The 21,878-nt window shown below is 38.9% G+C and overlaps 2 protein-coding genes across 3 annotated transcripts in view; both read right to left on the reverse strand.

Annotated features, from left to right (window-relative positions):
* Window positions 1-255: 255 nt before the first annotated feature.
* abraa (actin binding Rho activating protein a) lies at window positions 256-2,644 on the reverse strand. The gene is made up of 2 exons (XM_027004998.2): window positions 1,837-2,644; window positions 256-859 (listed from the first exon to the last, which is right to left on the reverse strand). The coding sequence occupies exons 1-2, from the start codon at window positions 2,428-2,430 to the stop codon at window positions 422-424; spliced, it is 1,032 nt and encodes a 343-aa protein (XP_026860799.1). The 5' UTR covers window positions 2,431-2,644; the 3' UTR covers window positions 256-421.
* Window positions 2,645-12,609: 9,965 nt separating this feature from the next.
* angpt4 (angiopoietin 4) overlaps window positions 12,610-21,878 on the reverse strand; it is a 34,543-nt gene continuing 25,274 nt past the window's right edge. Inside the window, exons 4-9 of one of the 2 annotated variants that reach the window (XM_027004968.2) lie at window positions 21,325-21,557; window positions 20,219-20,337; window positions 18,384-18,485; window positions 16,407-16,573; window positions 15,870-16,000; window positions 12,610-14,275 (exon numbers count right to left, since the gene is read on the reverse strand). In XM_027004968.2, the coding sequence (XP_026860769.2) occupies window positions 14,115-14,275; window positions 15,870-16,000; window positions 16,407-16,573; window positions 18,384-18,485; window positions 20,219-20,337; window positions 21,325-21,557 (913 nt within the window). In that variant the 3' untranslated portion in view covers window positions 12,610-14,114. Of the gene's footprint in view, window positions 14,276-15,533; window positions 15,604-15,869; window positions 16,001-16,406; window positions 16,574-18,383; window positions 18,486-20,218; window positions 20,338-21,324; window positions 21,558-21,878 lie in introns of those variants that run through there. The other variant, XM_027004969.2, reaches the window with a different exon arrangement.

Below are 21,878 nucleotides of genomic sequence, written 5' to 3' on the forward strand. Positions count from 1 at the left end.
ATTTCTACTGCAGACATTGTAAATGAGCATATGTTTGTAATAGGTGTAAACATGTTTACACCAACTAGTGTTTTGTTATAATTATTCACCTTTGAAATTGTGTTCCTAAGTAACCAGCTCAACTAGCCCTGTATGTGCAATTCTTGCATAAACTGCTACTTTTAACTATTGGTTTATACTCACTTGACAGAACGATAAAGGAATTCTTAAAGTTGCTATCATTGTTAATAATAAATACAAGATGGTGGGAGACAATGAACTTATTTCAGTTTATGGATACACTTATTAGGATACCTTGGTTAAATTGGTACTTTGCATAATTCAAAGCATGCTCAGTGTTTGTGAATCTCACCTTGATTGGTTTAGTTGCTTAACGTCTGACTACAGTTCAATGTGCTAGTTTTGTCAATATCCCAGAACATTACACCAGCAAGGTGATTTTGACATCATCGTCCCGGCCCTGCCATAGCATCTCGCCCTCAAAGTCCACCATCTTGTGCTTGCGGCAGCGCAGCAGAATTCCCACCACCTTATCAGAGATCTTGACGTAACGGTCGAACAGGTGACCAAAAGTCACGTAAATGCTTCCTTGTTTGTCTCTCATGCCCATGTCACGGATGATGAAGCACATCTCATCCATCTCGCGGCGGATGTGCTTCTGGGCGCGATCTGCTCGCTGAGCCGTTCTGGAGCCCTCTTTGGGGCGACCGTAGCCTGCATCACCCTTGTGGAGTCGAGTGGCCATGGCATGTTTGTAGTCAAAGTCCTCACTAAAAGGGTTAAGTTTCTGACCCTCAGCGTGCGCTTCTGCAAACTTCTTCCATTTGTTCTTCAGGTCATCCATTGTGCTAACCTTTATCTGCAAAGTAGAGAGTGCTAAAACTGAACTATGATCTTGAACATTATTTTCATTTGAACAAGCAACACAGGTTTGAATTTACTCAAGGAATATTTACCCACTTATTTTGAAGGTATGTGACTTACGTATTACCCATGTATTCTGAAAGTATGTGACTTACATTTTACAACCCATGTATTCTGAAAGTAGCCAAACTAATGAAAACATTTCTGACATGTTAATTTGGATTAATATATGGTAGTTCACCACCAAACTTTTACGATGCAGAAGATGTACAATCAGGTAAAAAAGATTTAACTTCTTGTTGTGCTAATTTGTCAGGGATGGATTTTTCTATCTTCCAAAGTTGTTAGCTAGGGGATTAAAAGGCACAGTGTCTCAATTAAGTCTTGTTTATGAACAGAGTGAGTCAGCTCATCATTTGCCAAAAGCTCACAATGTACTGTTCTCTTTTTGCATGTGTGAGACTCGAACTGCTTGGTATTTTATGTGATATCCTAAAAGGCTCTTATTCTAGGCAGTGTCCTGTGCAGTGGGAATGTGTCATGTTAATCTGGAGACTGGAGGCCAACAGCCAGAACAATGAGACAAATAGCAGAGTGACACTGCTGTGATAGTTCAGGGAGCCATGCGGCTCTGTTTGAAGGTCAGATAGATAAACCATGTACTGTATTCTATTTGCATATCTTCCACTGCAAGTAAATATTCAGAATACTGCAGTGTCGTCTAGAGGGGAAAATATTAATGAGATACACAAGTATGTGTACGTGTATGGTGAGGGAGAGGGGGGGTTTAAACAGTGAGGATTCTGAGAACAGTTAGCTGCTCAGTAATGAATGACATTCACTCTCTTTGCTTTGAAACTGTCATCAATTAAAAAAATTATTTGTTTTCCCTATTAAAAAAACTGTGGACATGTTCATGAAGAGTGGACTAACACTGTAAACAAGGAGGTTTGGTTGATACGCATCACATACCTTGGCTTTGCTAATTAGTTTATTTTCTTCAGGCTCACTTTGATCACTGTTGTCACTTAAAGACACATCTTCTCCAAGTCCGCTGTCCTCAGTTTCTATACTACTGCTGCGAGACATTTCCCTCTCTTCTGTCTTTCTCAGGGCCGTTGTTACAGCTGTAACCTTGCCGACACAGTGGCGCCTTCTGGTGGGAGATTTATTCCCCAGGCAGTTTCTAGGCTCCTCGGGTGCCAGCTGATTGGAATGGATCTTCTCTTTGTTGGAACTCACCAGATTATGGCTGCACTCTCTGCTCTTTGGTGTGATGGTCTTGCTCATCATGCATGTCTTGATCCTACTGCTGCTGCCATCTTCGGCGTTTATGGCGATGCGTGGTGTGACCAGGAACTTGGTCTCATTCCTCACATTATCCTTCTCTTTGGCTTGCTCAATGATGGAGTCAGGAATCCATCCTGTTGGGATGGTGTCTTGTTTGTTAGTGTGCTCATTGGCCCAGGTTTGCCAGCTCTTGGCCAGGCTGGCCACCATGGAAGCCACCCTGATCTTCCTTACAGCTCGGCTGAAGGGCTGACTCTGAGTGGTAGTCAAACTCATGGTCAATGCACTCTGTATGGAAGTTCTTAGCGGGACACTGAGCTTTTAATATGACACGAAAGAGGAAGTACCTCCCCACAGATGGGAGGTGTGGCATTCCTATTATGCACATGGTGACCACCGAGACCCCTGAAATATTAGCAGAATTTTTCCTCTGTGGGGGCAAAGGGGTGACAGGTGGCCATGCCAAGAAGTGTTGCCTCACTCCTGTCTAGCTTTGTAATCAAATAAAAATCTCATACCACAAGAGAAAAGGTTGCATGTCTTCATTTAGGAGTCACTTGCAAGTTACAGGCTTGTGTAATGTATATATAAATACACAGCACATCACAGAGATAACTTTGGTCACAGATTAAAAGGCCTCTCCAAGCACTGCCTTATGTATTGCCAAAGAATGCTTTGTGGAGCTTGCCAGCACTCTGTGTGAAGGGCTATTTTTGCATTTTGGCTGTTGCATTTTGTGCATGTTCTAGCTTCCTCTGACTGATACACAGGCCTGTTCTGAAAGCGTAAGCTGGGCCTATTTTAGGGAGAAGAATCGTGTGCAGAAAATCTGGGATGAACAGAGGACTCTACAACAAGTCTGCTCTGTTTACAGTACACAGACGATATAATACATCATTTAAGACGTATCATTTGTGAGACTGAAGCCCTAAAATATTAAGTAAAGGATTATGAGAGTAAGCATGAAGCATAATAGTAACTTCATAACTTAACAAACGGTAAAATGACTCAGTAGTGTTTTCACACTAGGATGAAAAATATAGTCAAATTCAATAAAATACGTTAAATGAAAGCTAAAGGAAATCACTTCTATAGCTATTGGTCTATTTAACATGTTGAACTGCACATGTTGGTTCCACAAGAATTGTTTGGCAGTGAACAAGTGATCTGGTGTAGTGTATTGAATGTTTCCCCAATTCTGTTTTACACTTAATAAGTGGAATATCATCTACTGTATTATTCTCATTGCTTTTTAATAACCATACCAAAAAATTATCAGTCAGACTCACATCTAGGAGAAAAGAACATTCTGTTTTTCACAAGTGTTTTTGTCCAACAAAAATTGCTTGTTTTATCTCCTTGAGGCAGTGTGGTGTGGCGACAGAAATAAATGGACTGCCATTCCAGATGCTCTTGCTTGCCTCCCCTTTGGGGTGACTCATGCACGGAGGAGTGTAATGCAGAATGAATGAAAGCATTACTTACATCAGTTCTGACACTGTCAGCCAGATGCACTCACATAGCACCGTAGGTTGAATCTTGTGTGTATTTAAAACTTCTCAGACTAGCCAGAGCAATATCAACCTCACATTCTTGTAAAATGGATTAAAAGATATTTGACAAAGAAGCCTACTGAGTTTCCAAGTTATTTCAAAATATTCAAAATAATTCACAAAGAGGAAGAAATTTACACACTCGATTTTAAAAGAGCACAGTCCTTGGATGCATGTCCCATATGGGCATACTGGTAGCACTAATAAGAACACACACACACACACAAACAGCGTTACATTTGGCATTTGCTCATATTCAGAACAACTTACATAATTATAAGTATGTTAGAATGTGTGCAGAAAGTGTGACAGAATGAGAATCACATAACTTTACAGTGAATGTGTGTGTGTGTGTGTGTGTGTGTGTGTGTGTGTGTGTGTGTGAATGAATGCAAACACTTAAAAACAATTATAGGGATATAGTGCTTCATACAAACCATGTTTACACATCCTTTACTGCTTGTATACAATATTAGTGCTTTTCACTTAAGTGATTCAAATGTTATATAACTTGTGGGGATATTATGGTAAATTAACAGCCTATTGCAACTGGTAGAAATAAGTAACAGAATTGTGTTGAATGAGCAGTCATCACTTGATTTGTAGTAGTGCTGTGTCACCAATGACCTTAGTCCTTTTGATGCTTGAAGAGAATGCATTATAGTTCAAAGTTCAAAAAGGTTTTATTGTCATTTCAGCTATATACAAGTACAGAACAAAAACAAAACAATGTTCCTCCAGGACCATGGTGCAACACAAAACAACAGTGCAACAGACAACATGCTACACAAGTACAAACAGTCCAATATAGTGCAAAAACGTCATTAAATAAACATTAAATAAACAATAATAAATACAGGACAGGACAAATACAAAATGAGTAGACAGTGCAATTATTTAGTCCAGTACACAGTACTGGGCATATGTAAAGCGAGTTGTGCATAGGAATCAGTGACATGCTACCCTGAACATAGTCACCGGTAGCAGCCAGAACAGTTCAGAGTACAGTGCTGGTTTAATACAGTACTCTAGCAGCAAGTAGGATAATGTGCAAGACTGTAACAGGAGTGCATAATTTATTTGTGTGAGGTTTGACTTTATAACCTTATTCTCAAAAAGATGTTCAGGAATTGTTTTAGGTTTTCTTGAATGAAAATCAGTGGAAACCTATTTCACTTCCACAGTGAAATCACCCTATAGTTACTATTACCAAAGCAGCTGAACAGACATCCACACTTCTGCATGTAGACAGTTCTCCACCAAATTATGGGTATAGAGAGAAAATGTGTTAATATTATCATGATTAGTGTGTCTAATAAGCTTTACAATTGAGATCTCCGAACTCTAGATGACTGAAATTGGATGGCAATTCAGGCCAAGGTACTTTTTCATCAAGCACATTTATTTAGTCATGTCCGGGGGCAAATGAATTCAGTCCCTTCCATCCAATCATAGCATGCATAGGCGTAATTTATGCTGGGGATGCTGGGGACATGTCCCCACCATTTTTTGAAATTGGCTGATTTTGACCCCACCATTTTTTGAAAGAATACTTCTGAAAATATTATTGTTTCCTCTAAACTAATATGTGGTCTTTTCTTCAAGTATATAAATACATATTTTATTCATTATTACATAACTCAATTTGAATAATCATATGCTTGTTTTATTAAAAAACATATTATGTTCCTAATGACAGAATCTAAAACTGTTTGTGGTTATATTTTATGCCACATGATGCCGAGATAATAAACGTGGCACAGTTGACATTTCGTAGAAAAATACATTTTTAACAATTTTACTACAAATATATTTTAATCCGTAGTGCTGACACTGATAGGCTTGACAAACATGGCCATAAAGCTTTTGTGAACCTCTTCCTTTCAGTCACTGCGCAAAATATATTTTAAAGGGAATACAAATTTAAGGGGCATTAGCTTAAAGTTATTCAGCATTAATCCAGCTGCAGGAAACACAGGGTACTGTCATGAAGATCCAACATTTCTGGAGTACTTCTGAGTTACTCATAAATGTTATCACACCAAAGTAAATCAGTTTTATCACCATCGCTCACCACTTCTGTATACCAGACCTGAGAGACCACCTTATTATTCTAGGCTGTTATGACTCATGTGTATTCCTTTAATTTTGACTTTGCTCAGACAAAATCTCATTGTAAATGGTCTTAAGGCTATTTATTTTGCACAAGAGATGTATAAGATTAGGCTAGTATTAAGCCCCCTTCCTATAGTGGTATCACTAATGTGATTCAAGTTGTGGATCTCATTGTTGATATTTTCCTTAACCAACATGGCTATGATTTCAGAGGCTTACCATGACTAATTAGCAATTTTCTTTTAATTGACATTAGAGCCCCAACAATAGTCCTTCCAGATTATTTAAAATTACTCCTCCTGACCTACAAATATCTGCCTTTGACACTAAGACCACTATACAGTATTTTTGTCTTGCTTTGCAGTAGCTTTGGTATGAGACTCTTTGTGGGTTGTCACTACAACTGCCCACCTAACTCTGTCTCTCTCTGGATATCTCATATTTAAAAATAGACTGAGCACATATGAGTCAACAAGCATATTTGTGTTCATGCTCTATATTTGGTGATTCATGAATGTCCTGTAGCTAAGACATGATATCGTGGGTCACATAGGCAAATCATTTAATAACCAATCTAGTCTTTTTATAACCAAACAGAAATTGGTAGAGAATTTAATAACTTTTTGAGACTTTTATTAATGAGACAGAAGTTGATAGTGAATTTAATATCTAAATGTTTCTCTTTTAAAAGCATATCTATAAGTATCATGCATCAGGCCTCAGGGACTACAGCTGAACATTAGCCAGTTGGGTGATGCTGTGGCATTTACTTTATGTTGATCAATGTGCATTGTCCCTGATAGATAAATAATAAACAAATAATACTGTAGCATAAATAATGTGACAGACATAATGATGACATAGTGAGTATTGTAAACTCTTAAATAAAGCTGTGATATAGCTAATATGTTGCTACAAAATAATGATGACACGATGTAGGCTACATATTTAGTAGTTAAATAAATATAATGACACATATAAGAGGAATCCAAGAGAAAGATTAGCTGTCATGCTAATGTTTCCGGTTATAGTGTGAGCAGTTAAACTACTAGCACACACCTGACCATATACAGTTCTCTCTCCTGTGACTTGGCAACTACAGCTTCAAAGCTCTGACCACCACCAGCTTTAGAAACAGTCTCCACCCAGTCCAACCACCATAGGTTGGCATGCAGTCTGAAACACAATGTCACCCTTTATTGACATCATGACACCTGACCTTTTCTGATATATTGGATTGTACCATGCTTTTGTGCTGCTTTCTGTTACTTTGTACTCTTCATGGTTGTATCCATCTATGTCTGGGCTTTGAACAAGCAGCAAAATGTTTAGTTTGATTTTATTTCATCCAGATATCTTTAGAGTTACACACATGGAAAAATAAAAGGACATGTTGCTACATATATATATATATATATATATATATATATATATATATATATATATATATATATAGATATTTAGAGAATGCTAAAGTCCATTTAAGATACCTCATGTATTATTTTGGTATTTTCATGTAACTGAATATATGCATTAAAAATGAAGATACCTTAGAAACATTTTGTAGTATTTAATTGTGTGTATTTTTGGTGGTGTATCATCAAAGGAAACACTAACTAAAATAAAGGAAATAAATAACAAGGGATGCAGTGCTGGTATTCAGTGGGTTTCATTGTGACTTTTCTACTGGAGGACACAGAGAGGTACAGTATTGCTCAGTAAATTATGTGACTCTACTTTTGAATAAAGTGAGGCTAATCCTATAAGACAATCTGTTTGCAAGGTTTGATGCAAATGTTGTAGCCTGGCGTAGTCTACCAGCCTTCAGCATGAGCCTTATCTGAGCATTACAAGTGAAAGGAGTTGAATCATAGGAATGAAATCTAACAACAAACTCTACTTTTCTTGCTTTTCAAATCAGCCCATACTAGACACATTTTCTATGACAGCATTTTGGTTTATTTAAACAGGTTCGAGATTTTAACTCTAAATTTACAGATCCAGTTTTCCATGCAGGTATTTACATGACCTTTAGAAGTTCACTCAGAAATTTCTCAGATCAGTGCTATGCCTTATTCAGTGAATCATGGTGACCCAAATTAGCCCTCCCTATCCAACTGGGCTGTAACTAACAACAAATGGCAAAAATGAAAAAGATGTTGCCATTGTGAGCATCTCTCTCTCTCTTCCACATGTGTATTTGTATTTGTACATACTCCATGCATAGGTTTGTAATAATGAATGTGAAATGATTTTCTACGTGTGTGTGTGTGTGTGTGTGTGTGTGTGTGTGTGTGTGCGTGTGTGTTTGGCTAGGCGCGTTAACGAGAGAGACTGGCGTAGTCTGTGAGTCATTTTGGTGTGACTCACACGCCGCTGATCCTTCCAGTCCTCAGCCGTTCTGTCGACACGACACCAGCACCTGCTTCAGAAAATAGGCCGAACTTCTGTCTCTCCCTCCGCCACCTTTCATCTCGCCATCTTCCTCGTGCTGCGCTCTTCTTGTTCTCCGTATTCTCATTCTCTCTCCTCCCTCCCCTCTTTCTACTCTCTCCCTCCCCTCCCCTCTTTCTACTCTCCCTGCCATCTCGTTTGCTCTCGCACGCGTTTGCCGCAACTCAAATCAATACATGCAATCAGCTTTGAAGTGCATATCTCCGATCCCCACCAAATAGACTGAAATGACTGATTGGACCCTGGCGTGTACATACCTAACGTGACACTGCAGGAATCAGATGCAGGAGTTTTCTTAAACATGCCTTCTGTCTTTATTATGCACACATTAATTTGACCTTCTTTCTGGTATAGCCCTTCAAAAAAAAAATTTTATTTGGTCTGTGGTTGCTGCAGCCATTTTGTGTAAATAAAATTAATTTTATTGATGAATTCCTGCTCAATCACAACCTGCAATTAATACATTTTGAAGCATTGACAACCAAAGCAATTACCTGCTTCTTAAAGAAGGTTTTAATTCTTTTTGTTCGTATGTTTGCTTTTGTGTCTAGTCTTATTAAGATGCAATAAGATAAAATAATTCACAGATGCTTGGATGTCTCAGATATAGTAGCTGTACCAAATGTTATACAAGTGCATGAACAGGTTCTTCCATGCACAGAACTGAGAGGGTGAGAGCATATCAGAGTCATGACCCTGGGGAGATGCTTGCTCATCTTAAAGATTTATCTTTTTACCCATAACAGCCTCCTATACTGTATCTCATAACCCCTTGGACAGGCATTTTGGAAACAGGCAATAAAAGGTGAGGGAAACAAATGCTATGTTTAAAAACAGTCACAGGGCTAGTATTACTTCATGCAGCACGCATCATTGGAGTGGTAAGAAATGCAAGGCATTGCATTTCGGAGAAATTATTTTGATAGTATATTCATAGTGCTTCAGAGTCTTGTAGTAGGACTTCTTGGGAATAATATAATCTGTTATCTGATGTATGGGGTTTATATGATTTCATTTATTTGACATCAATGAATCAATTAAATTAGAATTTAATTGATTAAATTAGAAATATAGAACTATTTAATTGTTCATGTAGGCTTGTGTGTGTGTATATATGTGTATGTGTGTGTGTATGTGTGTGTGTGATGCGTACAAATTGTGATTGAGTTATCACATGTTGCATCAGTCTTCTGGACCAATCCTCTGGTGGCAGCAATACCGCATTAGCTACAGGCCATAATCGAGCTCCCAGTTTAAGAAAAGCCACAAATTTTGCCACAAAAAAGCCGCAAAATCTTTAGTTTCATTGTCAGCTACTATACTTACAATCTGTGTTACTTACTCGCTTGTTCAGTGAACAAGAGATAGGTAATAGCTGCACATTGTGCAAACTGTCTATGTTTTTGCACAGATGTACTGTATTTCAAAGTTTTCAGAATGACTTAATATGAATCTGCAAGTCCCAAGATTAATAAAGTCCCAGGTATAAATAAAGCCTTGGTGATGTCTTCAGCTTCAGTCAGGCACAAAACTCCTACCCTTGTGTAATTCAAAGATGTGTGTGATTCACATCATTCTATACGACAGGACATACACACCATGCATACATGCCAAAAATATGTGAAAAGCTATCAGTCAAGGTATTGAAGAATGTGAAAAATAATGCATTCATTCCACATTTAGAGCAAGTCGAATTTTGCAGCACAGTCACCCCAGCCTGGCTTATGGCTTAATGGGGAGATACCAGGACTGGAGAAGTCTTGATTAAGTTATCATGCAGTTCTCTATTTCTTCAACATTCTAGCATATTTGAGATGGATCTGGCATGTCCAGGCTTGTAGCTGATAGGTAGATTTAAAGCTTTGTGCAAGTAAAGCCTGACAGGGTGCACAACTGAACACCCCCCCCCCCCCCCTCTTGTCAGGTCATATATTAATGGGGACAAAAGTGATAGTGTGTTTGCCAGCTGAACTTTGCATGTTGCAATGTACTTCTATCACACAGCACTTTAGCTAAAACACAAATGTATTACCAAATCAAGCATATCTATGCAGTCACATAGCTAAATGCACAACATGGCTTAATGCTGTTACCCCGTTAGTTTTGCATCTAGTCTATGCAGGTCATTATGTAACTATTCGGTGTTGACCTAACTAATAATGCAATTTCAACTACTGCCCCCTCCTGGTATTACTGTGTATCTGTGTATGTGCTGAAAAACATTAACAGTAACATAAAAAGGGGAAGTGTATTGGGAAGGATCTAATCATAGCTGTAGGATACATACATGCACAGATTGCACAGATAGTTTTGTATTGAGAGTTTAGGTAGGGCATTCTATCTAGGAGGGAAGCATTTAGGGTGAGAATCTTTCAGAGGTTATCTGATTTGTAGTTGGAAATAGTTCAGACATGATAGCCTAGATTTCCCTTATAGTTTCTCCAGAGGAACAAGAGCATGCGCTAAGGGGGAGAGTAAAAAAGGCAGAATTTAGGTCAGAGAGAGAGAGAGAGCGAGAGAGAGAAATGCATGAAAGAAAGAGAGCATAGGCAAGATCCCTGAAGACACCAATTCAACTCACTCTACTTGATGACCTGCAAAGGAAATTGGTACAGAATTTATCAAGTATAAGCTTTCACATAAAAGTTATATATACTTTTACACATTTATAGTGACAATCTTACAATTGGTTGTTAATCCCAAAACAATCCCAAACCTGCAGACCTACAAAAAATAACTTTATTTTACACTCTGATTTTGAATTTGTTTCTATGGGTCTCATCCCTTACAAAAGGAATGTCACAGGTCTGTCCACTAGAGGGAGACAGAGAATAAATGATCAAATAGAGCACTATGGTTGCAGGAGCTAATAGTTTAACTGATGTTTTAATGCTATGGACACAGAAATCTCCATCTTTATGAGTATATAATCTTATTTTATGAACAAAAGTTAAGTGATGAGTCATCACATAGTATATTCATGTCTTCTCATTTTAGTGAGCTGAGCTGATCGACTGACTCCAAGGACTGCTGACTGATATAACAGCAACCCTAGAAAACAACAATAAAATTACTAAAAACATATAAATTAATTAATCACTGCTGAACTTTCCAGACCAGAAAGTGTGTCCTTTATCACCTGACACCATGCCTTCCATGTACAAATTTTCAAATTCTAGGAAAGCATAAATCATTCAACTCAACCATGGAGATAAAGTAAGGTATGTCACCATCTTTCCCTCCACTTCAGTTCACTTCAAATATTTTAAGGGCCCAGCACCCCTCCATCAGAATAAACTGAGGGTGACAATAGAAAGGAAACTCCCTCAAAAGACACAAGTAAGAAACCTAACAAACCAACTCAGCCAACTGGGTAACAGAGTACTGAAATTATTTTATAACATTTACTAAAGTACTTTGTAACATAGGCTCTCCGATTATTAGAGAAAGGATCTGAATGAATACTGATTTAAATAAGAGGTATGCTCATGAAATTACCACCTATGGTGATGGCACATGGCACAGCTGGGATTTGCACTCAGATCATGGTGACAGAGTTCATTTCAGTATAAGCTTTAATTTAATGTGCAGTTTGTGCGGCAGTGATGCAGAATAACAACTCATGTACAACATACAGTTTCATAACAACCCAGTGCTTGCACGCACACACGTGCACGCACATGCACACACACACACGTGCACACACACACAGAGACAGAGCAAACAAGTGATTTATATCATTCTATTAGCACACTAATCTAGCAACTGGACCTCTGTGTTGACAACGTTGCAAATGTCAGATTGCATTTTAATGCAAAGAGCTGTTCAATTGTAATGATATTTTCAAGATGATGTGTTCAATGACAACACAATTTTGTTACATTTTATAATGCGTTGCAAAATCAGCCTCAACAGCGTCAAATATGACTTTAGACAGTTATAATCATTCAGACGCAAGCGTTTCCATATGAGGGTTCTCCATCCAATCAACACACATGTTGGAACACATCACAGGATACTTGGTTCTGGTAGCGTCCAAGTTTGCTTGAGCATATTACGGAATCAACGTGACGCAAGCCCTGCCAAGATGAGATCTAAGTGCACGATGTGATTTACTGCATTTCACTCAGTGATAACAAAGGCATGAGATTACATCATGAGGGCAGTTAATCACAAGTGGCAATGGTACTTAAAAGCATGACGTTAAAGAGCATTTATCTGTGAGTGTAGTTGATTTTAGAGAGAAAAGCGATCAACCTGGCTCAAATATGTCCAAGAGGAATTTTGTGGCAGCTAAAGACAAAGGCTGTGGCACAGAACAAAAAGACACACATTTATATAAGAAATGTTTTACTGTATAGCTCAGACCCAATCATTTAGCAACAAAAGCAAAATCAATATTTGACACTGGAAAACAATTAATGTAGGGAAGAAGACAAGAAGGTAAAAAGAGAACACTTCTGTTTTTTTGACACGTCCAGAAGTATTTAGTTTGAATGTGGGAGGCTAGGGCAGTGAGCAATGTGATGTGAGATGCTTTAGTGATTTTGAATGTGCCTCAGTCAGACCTTCAGAATACTGTGGAAAACAGTGCAGGCTGTGAAACACTTATGAAGTACTGCAGCTGTTGAGCTGATGACCGTCTTTCAAGGTTATTGACAAAACTGGAATAATTTTAACTATTGTAACTATTACCATAACTCATCTCACATAACTGCATTAATAGTTCATGTCATGATTATGACTGAATAAGATATTTCATCAGAAACAGTAGACTATTCATTTAAAGTGCATTTTCACAAATTGTTCAACTGGCAGTTTTTACACTGTGATGGTGAAACCAGGAAAAAACTATTCTTAAGAGGCATTAAAATTCACATTCACACAGAAAGATGAGCAAAAATGATGAGCATAAACCAAGTAACTGGAAGTGTCTCTCTCTCTCTCTCTCTCTCTCTCTCTCTCTCTTTCGCACACGCGCACGCACACACACACACACACACACACAAAGGGGCAAACAAGTGATTTATATAATTCTAGCAAGATTCTAAAAGAAAGAGATGTACTGCATCCAGTTAATATAAACACTGATTAAACAAAAAAAGTGTATAAAAATGTATATCCACTAGGATCTGTAAATGACAAATCATGAAATCATGAAAACAATACATGGGGATCCTTCTTACATTTTTTATCATGTCCATACCACCATTTGAGCATGACAGTTTCTAAAATAAAGTGGTCATCATAATTTCTACAGATTGTCTCTAATCACTTGAATCCCATATGCTCAGTTCACCTCCATCATCCTTAAGAAAGTACATGTGGCATCAGTAATATTCTTCATGTCTCAAAGAGTTCAATGTTGCATGATTTATTTTTCTGTTGATGTTGTCGTAACAACAGCTTTTGCTGAGCTCACAAAGACACCATATGAGCAGAGGGGAATTTCTCACATTTTGGGTAAGATCATCAGATAGGAGAGAGAGAGAGAGAGAGAGAGAGAGAGAGAGAGAGAGAGAGAGAGAGAGAGAGAGAAAGAGAGAGAGAGAGAGACAGACAGACAGACAGAGAGAGAGAGAGAGAGAGAGAGAGAGAGAGAGAGAACAAGAGCTATAAGTTCTTAATATCAGTCTGATAACTATGCTTTCTGTAACTTTCTGCTTTACAGAAGATCAGTTGTCCAGTAAGTAACAGACTCTTTGTTACAAAAGACTTCACTTTCCAAATGCTTATCACAACCATATTGGTCCAGAGTTCTGTTACGGAACATTGATTTTCAGCTTTCGGCTATCCCTGACGGCCAGACCGCCACGCTGTGATCATGGGCACGCTGCATTAGAAGTCGGTCGGCCGGATCATCATAGTCGTGGACTTCAGTGAGTAGCTGGGGCCTCGAAAGTGGTGCCATTTAATACCGTTGAGCTTCCGGATGTTGTGACCCACCGTGTAGTACATGCCATTCAGGTTGGATAGGCCACAGGCATCAAACCACCAACCTGCGCAGAGAAGAATCGTGGTAAGCACTTATCTATGAGAAAATAACCTCATGATATGTTTCTCAGGTTGATAAATATGATCCATGCTGTCCACTTGGATTTCTGGACGAGGGGGTTTATCCATTGGTGCTTGTGTGGAAGTGAACATAGTAGCATTTCTCTGTAGGTACTAACATGTGGGGGCTTGTTCAAGCACAAATGATACCTCAGAATAACACCTCTGCCTCTTCCGCCTGCCCCTCCACAGTGTCTCTTTTGTCTCTGTTTCTGGGCAGGCTCTCTCCATCTCAACAGGCTGCAAGTGTTTTGAATGATATGAGTCCCCGCTGGGCAAGAGGTATCTCATAGCCATTTTAAGCAAACTGTGATTCTTCCTAAAAGAAGCAGACTGCTCTTGCTCCCCAGAGAGACACTGAACTAACCATGACTGAATTAATATCTCTTCACTCTACACATGTTTAGATTGGAAAGGGATGGCAGTTGTGGAGGATTTAGGGCAGGGCTTTTCAACATTTGCTTATGAATAGCTATACAAACAGAGAGGGGCACTTTGAGGTCTCCAGCTGGTTTTGCGGCAATTAAATTAAATAACGTTCAGGATCACAATTAAAAGCCAGTTTATTTTGGAGTCCACTAGAGGTGAGGGATCAATGGTTGAACACTGGTATTGAATAAACTGTTTGGACAGAGGGAGATGTGTGTACGAGCATAGAGAAGTCTGAAAGTGTGGAACTTGTTTTTAAATGATATTGCAGTTTTAAACTCTGGGTGGAAGAGTAAGATCAGACTGTGCTGAGAGATGGCTTTTAAATTTTTTGATTAGGGTGCTAAGCTACGTAAATAATGGGGTCTAGGGGGACTTGAGAATGAGAAGGTGTAGACAGGGGTATAATGTGCTTTAGATTAAATCTTACAAGGCCAGCAGACCTGGATTAAACTTTTTTTTTTTACTAGCCAGTGTCACTGGTGTAGAATATGTAGGAAAAGAAAAGAAGCAAACGAGAGTCTCCAACTGAAGAGCTTATTGAAACAAATAAATCAAACCCGAACATGAAAGTGCACTAACCACAACTAAAGAAAGCCAATGTAACATCGTCACTGACTGACATCGGTGTGGAGAATGTGGGTAGTTATGACTCAGTAGTTAAGGTACTTAACCTGTAGTCAGAAGGTTGGTGGTTCAAGCCTCACCAGTGCCAAGTTGCCACTGAGTAAGACCCATAAGCCTCAATTGCTCAAGATGTATTCAGTCATAATTGTAAGTTGCTTTGGATAAAGCTGTCACCTATGTAAATAGACAACACCACCTGTGTGGCATGGAATAAAACCTGAAAATGAAACATAAACAATAGGCCACATGGAGGGCCACCATTGCCAGGCAGAGGCCAACTGGTGCCTTTTTAAAAAATTACTTTATTATTTACATTATTCTATGAGTGTTTGATAATAATCATTATAAATCCTGAACAAGGGTGTGACATTCATTTTATTTGTACTTTTACCTGTACTTTTATCAGGACATATACACTGTTACACAATACACAATATACTCTCTCAGTAGTAATTTGCATATGCAAAAGAAACAGGGCCTCACCTCCAGTCAGCATTAGTGCACACTTGCAGAGACAGTTGTCGTTGTCTGAGTCACGGGTGCTGAAACTGGTGCCATGAGAGGCCAGGCTGCTCTGCTGCCCTGCCGTGCCACTGTAACCCCTCAACAGAAGTCTGAACAGGAGGAAATCAGCACAGAGGTCACTAAAGATCTCACTGTGGCCACACACACACACCCATACACATCAAGATCCCATTCTTCAAAAAAGATGAAGCTCGCCGTATTTGTACAGAAGTGGATAACTGAAAAAAATTGAATGTCCAAATTGAATGTCCAAATGTCTAATTGAATGTCCAAATAGAACTTGAATTGCAGCCCACTATGTAATGGTATAAAATCAAAGCAGCACACAAAGAAGTACAACTAGGGCTTGATACCACAAAGAGCATCTTAAAGTACCAATCTAAACATTTGAGTCTCTCAATGAATGAATGCAAATTTGCATAACTAATAGATCCTCAAAACTTTCAAGACCTTAAAGTATTTTTCCCCCTATTTGTATTTGTATTTTTTTTTTACCTGTACTGTTGCTTTTCATTGGCCAACTGGAAGGTGTCGTACAGAGAATATGGAGCATTCCCCTCCCAGTCCTTCAGTTCTACTCGGAGGGAGTACTGGGTCTGCCTGGTGATCAGGTGCACTACCTCATTCCCCACCCAGTGCTCTCCATCTGGATCCCCAAAGCCCTGAGGAAAGATGGGCTCCAGTCAGTGGCTAAATTCACCATACCACCATGTGATAACAGATTTAGTTTTAAGAATTTGTAAAAAAAAAAACAAAACAAAACACTGAACTGTGTGATATCTAAGAAAATTATTATTAGATGTATATACCTAAGATAACTAATCAAAATCCATTCTGCATCAGGCTACGTTTGACCAACTAGTATGTAGCCAGTAGGTATTTGACTGAGACTATAAAATCTGTACAAGGGTATCTGCCACATGCTGTAAATGTAAATATTTGTAGATATTTATTTAATGGTTATGATGTGGCACATTAAGGTTCATACATATTAAGGTTTATATATGCTTCTAAATTGTACACATAATGTTTATCCTGTGGTTTATGGAAAAGTATTGACAATTTCAAACACTTCCTTGAAAAGTGAAAACATAGTGTAACATTGAGCGGTTATGAGTTGGATGCATGTGCAGAGAAGAATCACAATCAAGGAATTAAGATAGGATGAACACACAGGCTAGGAATCACAAACAAGGCATGGAATACAATAACCAGCAAATGCACAGGCAAAAAGGCAGGGTTTAAATAGATATACTAATAAGACTTAACTAGACACAGGTGCAACTCATGAGAGGCAGAGAAAACGAAACTAAGGAACAAAAACCACAACAAGGAAGTAAAGTTAAACAAAGACACGGACATGGAAACCATGGAGACAGGGACACTAGGAGGGGCCAATAGTGACAGTACCCCCCCCGCCAAAGCACACTGCACGGAAGTGTGCAAAAAATAAACAGAACCGACCAAGAACAGGAATAGGACAAGACACCGACAGGAACAGAATGGACAAGCCGAGGAGAAGGGACAGGAACCAGATGAGACACAGGAACAGACAGACCAGAAACAGGAGCAGAACACTGGACATGATGAGAAGCAGGCACAGGAGCAAAAGAAACAGAACACACAGACACCTGACACAACAGAAGCAGACAAGGGAACAGACGTGGGAACAGGGGCAACAGGAGCAGACAAAACAAAACAAGAACCAAGAATGGATGCAGCAGTGGAAGCAGGAGCAGAACCCTTAACAGAAACAGACTGAGGATGACAAAAGGGCCAGGAGGGAGGCTGAGGAGATACAACAAAAGATAACAAATGAAGAGAGATGACTGGAGGCACAAAAGGATGAGGAAAACAAAAATGCAACACAGACTGGGACAACGGGACTGAAACGAAACAGACATGAGACAGAGAAACCATGAAGACAGGGATGCTCGAACGGGCTATACGTAGCACATAAAAAACCCCAAACATGTTGGTGTCTACATAAACTTTTGTAGCATGTCTAGCATGTCTAGAGCCTTCACATAGTACAGGCCACGGTCCTTATAAAAAGAGTACAAATGTTGGCAGTGACGTCGTACTGTCAGATGTTGTTTTACACTCCATGTTTCATTCTTTTGCTGATTTGTTAGCTTATTTCATGAGAATGAAGCCAAACTCTTCCACTGAATAATTAAGAAAACATTTAGTAACTGCCCATGTTCTGTATAAATATTATCTAGCCATGTTCATATTGTCCTGTGAACCTACACAGCACAAGGACGTAGCATCTCCTTCATTCAGCTATGACCAATTATAATGGCTTAATAGATTAATGGATCCTGAGTAAACCAGAGCCAATGTTGCCTGAGCAACCTTTCACTAGGCTGCTAGTTGTTGAAAGACTTAAAAAAACTCTGTGTGTGTGCACATGTGTGTTGAGTGTGTCCAATTAGGTATGCGTGTACATGCATGAGTGTGTGTACTCACCATTTTGTACTCTTTCCAGCTTCTTTGGAAATCTACTGTGCCGTTGATCCTGCGTTGAAATACTGTCCAGCCTCCTCCGCTGGTTTCCATGTCACAGAAGACCTGTGGTGACAGTGCATCTCACTGACTGATCTCTCTCCACACTTCAAATGCAGTCTAAATAAATTATCTATAGATACTGGTATGGCATCTTGGATAACTGATTATTTGGGTTGGAAAGCTTACATTCATGAATAATAAGAAAAATGACCGAACAAGTGGATTCTCATGTGAGTTGGGACAGTGGTAGCTCAGTGGTTAAGGTACTTGAATTATAATTGGATTGTTGCTGGTTCAAGCACTGTTGCTACTGTTGGGCCCCTGAGCAAGGCCCTTTACTCATAATTGCAAGTTGCTTTGTATAAAAGCATCAGGTAAATGAGGTTTTTTTTTTTCAAATCAAACAGAAGAAACAGAGGTAGTTATGCAAGTGACTTATATTAGATTGCCGAATAACATTCTACATCAGCAATAAAAGTGTTCTGACAATTGGTTATGGAGATTTAACAACCAACAGCATTCCATATAACAGGTCAGTCAGTGTTAAAAAATGGTGAAGTTCTTTAAGGTGAAAATGAGAAAAGTCTCAATCATCATGGCAGCATTTAACAAATATGGTAAGAATGCATCAGCAAAGTGGAACAGTATCTCACTGACAAGCATGCCTGGTTGCCAAACAGGATAGCTACTAATGACCACTAAACCACAATCTCAAAAACGGCCATAGAGCAGCTGAGGAACTTCAACAACATGAATTGCGTATTGTGGGCTTCACAAAACTGGAGTTCATGGCAGGCTCACTGTTCTTAAACTGCTTGCATCCGAGGAAGGACACATAGACACCTAACCTGTTATAAAAAGCACAAATCTTGCATGCATGTTAAACTTGGTGGTGGATCCACAGCCATCTTGTAGGAGTCATTATGCTCTGAATAATAGCCTCTAGCAGCAAAGGACCATAAAGGGTTGTCAAACATTATTCTGTCACAATGATTTTATATTCTAATATATTTTACATTATAAAAATCTGCTTGGCTGAGCAGTGTTGAAAGCTGTTGTAAAATCTTCGATATACACACCTATGACCACCTCACAATGGCTGAATTCTGTATTAATGCAATATTCCATTGAGTAGTATAATCCTTTCCCTTGTGTTACTCAGCAATGAAAACTAGTTAGTGGAAAGAATTGCCTGGTGGAAGAAGTGTTTATTATGAATATTGTTATTAATACATTATTTAATACATTAAATGATTTATTGGGCACTGGTGTATTTGATCACATTATTTTTGTCTCTGTTTTATAAACGCAAAAAGCTACTTGAAGCTGTGTGTTGATTTGCGATGGGTAAGGCGTGATTTTTTCACGCCATTACCTTGAAAAAAATCACTGCAATGCACAGCTTCTCTTGGCTAAACGCTTTAATTTATCATGACTTTCCATACACCCTTCTTAACAAGTCCATACTTGTTAAGTAGTCAAACACTTTTCAAGGCCTCACCAATTCAAATAACTGCAGGTTATGGTCCTAGGTCAAAGAGTGCTAAGCACATTCTTGTCCTCTTCATCTCTTAAAGAACCATTACAGCATTTGGCAAAGACTCATCTATATATCAGGATGTGTTCTCCCTGGGAATCACATTGGAAGCACTTTGCTTTACCTGCACTACCAGGTGAGCTGCAGGAAAAGAACGAACTGGGGGGTTATAAAGAATCATGTCATTTTCTAAAGCTCCTCAGGGTCCATCACATTCTATCTTTCTGACTAATTCAATGACCTGGTTGAAAGGCTGTACCTTTGTGGGTTCCATCATGTCTCCAACATAAATGTGATAGACTCCACTGGTGTTGAGACCAGACCTATAGGCTTCAGCACAGTCTCTGAACTTCCTTTCACTTGGTGTGAAGTCTGACACTGCAAGGGAAGATATTTATTCTGTCAAGTTTATGCTGAATCAAGAATTCTTAGATGGCAAACTAACATAGTCCTCATATCCCAGTAGCATTGTCTCATGGCAACAGAAGTGATTTTAATTATTGTCATTAACTCTACATGAACAGGTCATATCCCATGATGGTTGCACATTGTTCAGGCAAGATATCTTTGTTTTTGGAATCTTTTAAAGATCATTTTTCACATAGGAAAATTAAAAATTTTCTCATGGACTGCCAAAGGGAATCTGTAAGCTGATATGTACTCTGCCTCATGTTAGCTGAGCTCCCCATGTGTGTGTGTATGTGTCTAAGTGTCTGTGAATGAGAGTATGTTTAATTGAGAAGACAAAAATATCAAAAGAAAGAGCTTATTGTTAAACTATCTAATGTATTTCTTTGCTCAGACCAAACATGCACTCTTTATGTTTCACTCATCTGAATCACTGCATTTGTAGCTGCTTCATAATTATTTTAAAACATTTTTCCTATCATAATTTTTCCTAATGAAAATTAAATGGGGACCTCCATGTGATCTATCTAATGATACTACATTTCTTTACTGTGGGCAGTCCTGACAATTGCCAAATGTTCAGGGGGTCCTGTAGGGGGCACTACCTAATCCTCTAATTCTCTCAATCACTTTATATATGATTAAAATATTTAAAAATGCCAGCTGTAATCTCATGCAGTGTGTGTGTGTGTGTGTGTGTGTGTGTGCGTGTGTGTGTGTACGTGTGCAGGTGTGTGTGTTTATTTAAAGGAAAAGCAAATGGAAAAGGTGGTAAGATATCAGGACTAACAAAATAATACCAAAAAGGTCAAATGTTTTTTTTTTTCGCCAGAACTATGCTATGTTTCCTTAAACTCAGAGCACAAATAAAACATATATATAACCCCACATTTTGAAAACATACAGGTATGCACTGTATATGTACTCACATGTGTGTCTGTACGCATTCGTGTTTACCTGTCCCAGCAGACACCAAGCTGATGAGGGCATGAATGGACTTCATCAGCTGTTGCTGTTGTTTCTGTAGGGCAGAACTGTTACTGCTGGCTGTGCGTAGCTGCCTCTCCAGAGCTGTGATGGCAGCTGACTGCCTCCCCACAAGGTCTTGCAGCCTCTCCTTCTCTTCCCGTATGTCCTCCAGCTCTGTTCGCTGCTGAGTCTCCAGCACCAGCACCTTACTCTCCAAACGACTATGAGGAAATGGCCAAAGATGGAATAAGCAGCTAGCTAGCCAATTCTGTTTCAAAAGCAACACTAATCCATTTGAGGAAACACTGCAGATGCAAACACATGGTTAAAGGTCATGTTTAAATTGCTACTTAAAATTCTTTAGCTTATTTATTTTATTTTATTTTTATTTTTATGTTGGGTCTTTCATAAGACCCAAGGTCACAATGCAGTAGCACAAACATGCAGCAAAAGACAGAACAAACTAAAGGAGTAAACTATCAGAAAACATATATTTGGTAGATAGTGAGTAAAGGGGCTGAGTATAAAGTTTTTCACTGTAT

The sequence above is a fragment of the Electrophorus electricus genome, chromosome 3 (genome assembly GCF_013358815.1).
Source record: "Electrophorus electricus isolate fEleEle1 chromosome 3, fEleEle1.pri, whole genome shotgun sequence".
NCBI classification, from domain to species: domain Eukaryota; kingdom Metazoa; phylum Chordata; class Actinopteri; order Gymnotiformes; family Gymnotidae; genus Electrophorus; species Electrophorus electricus.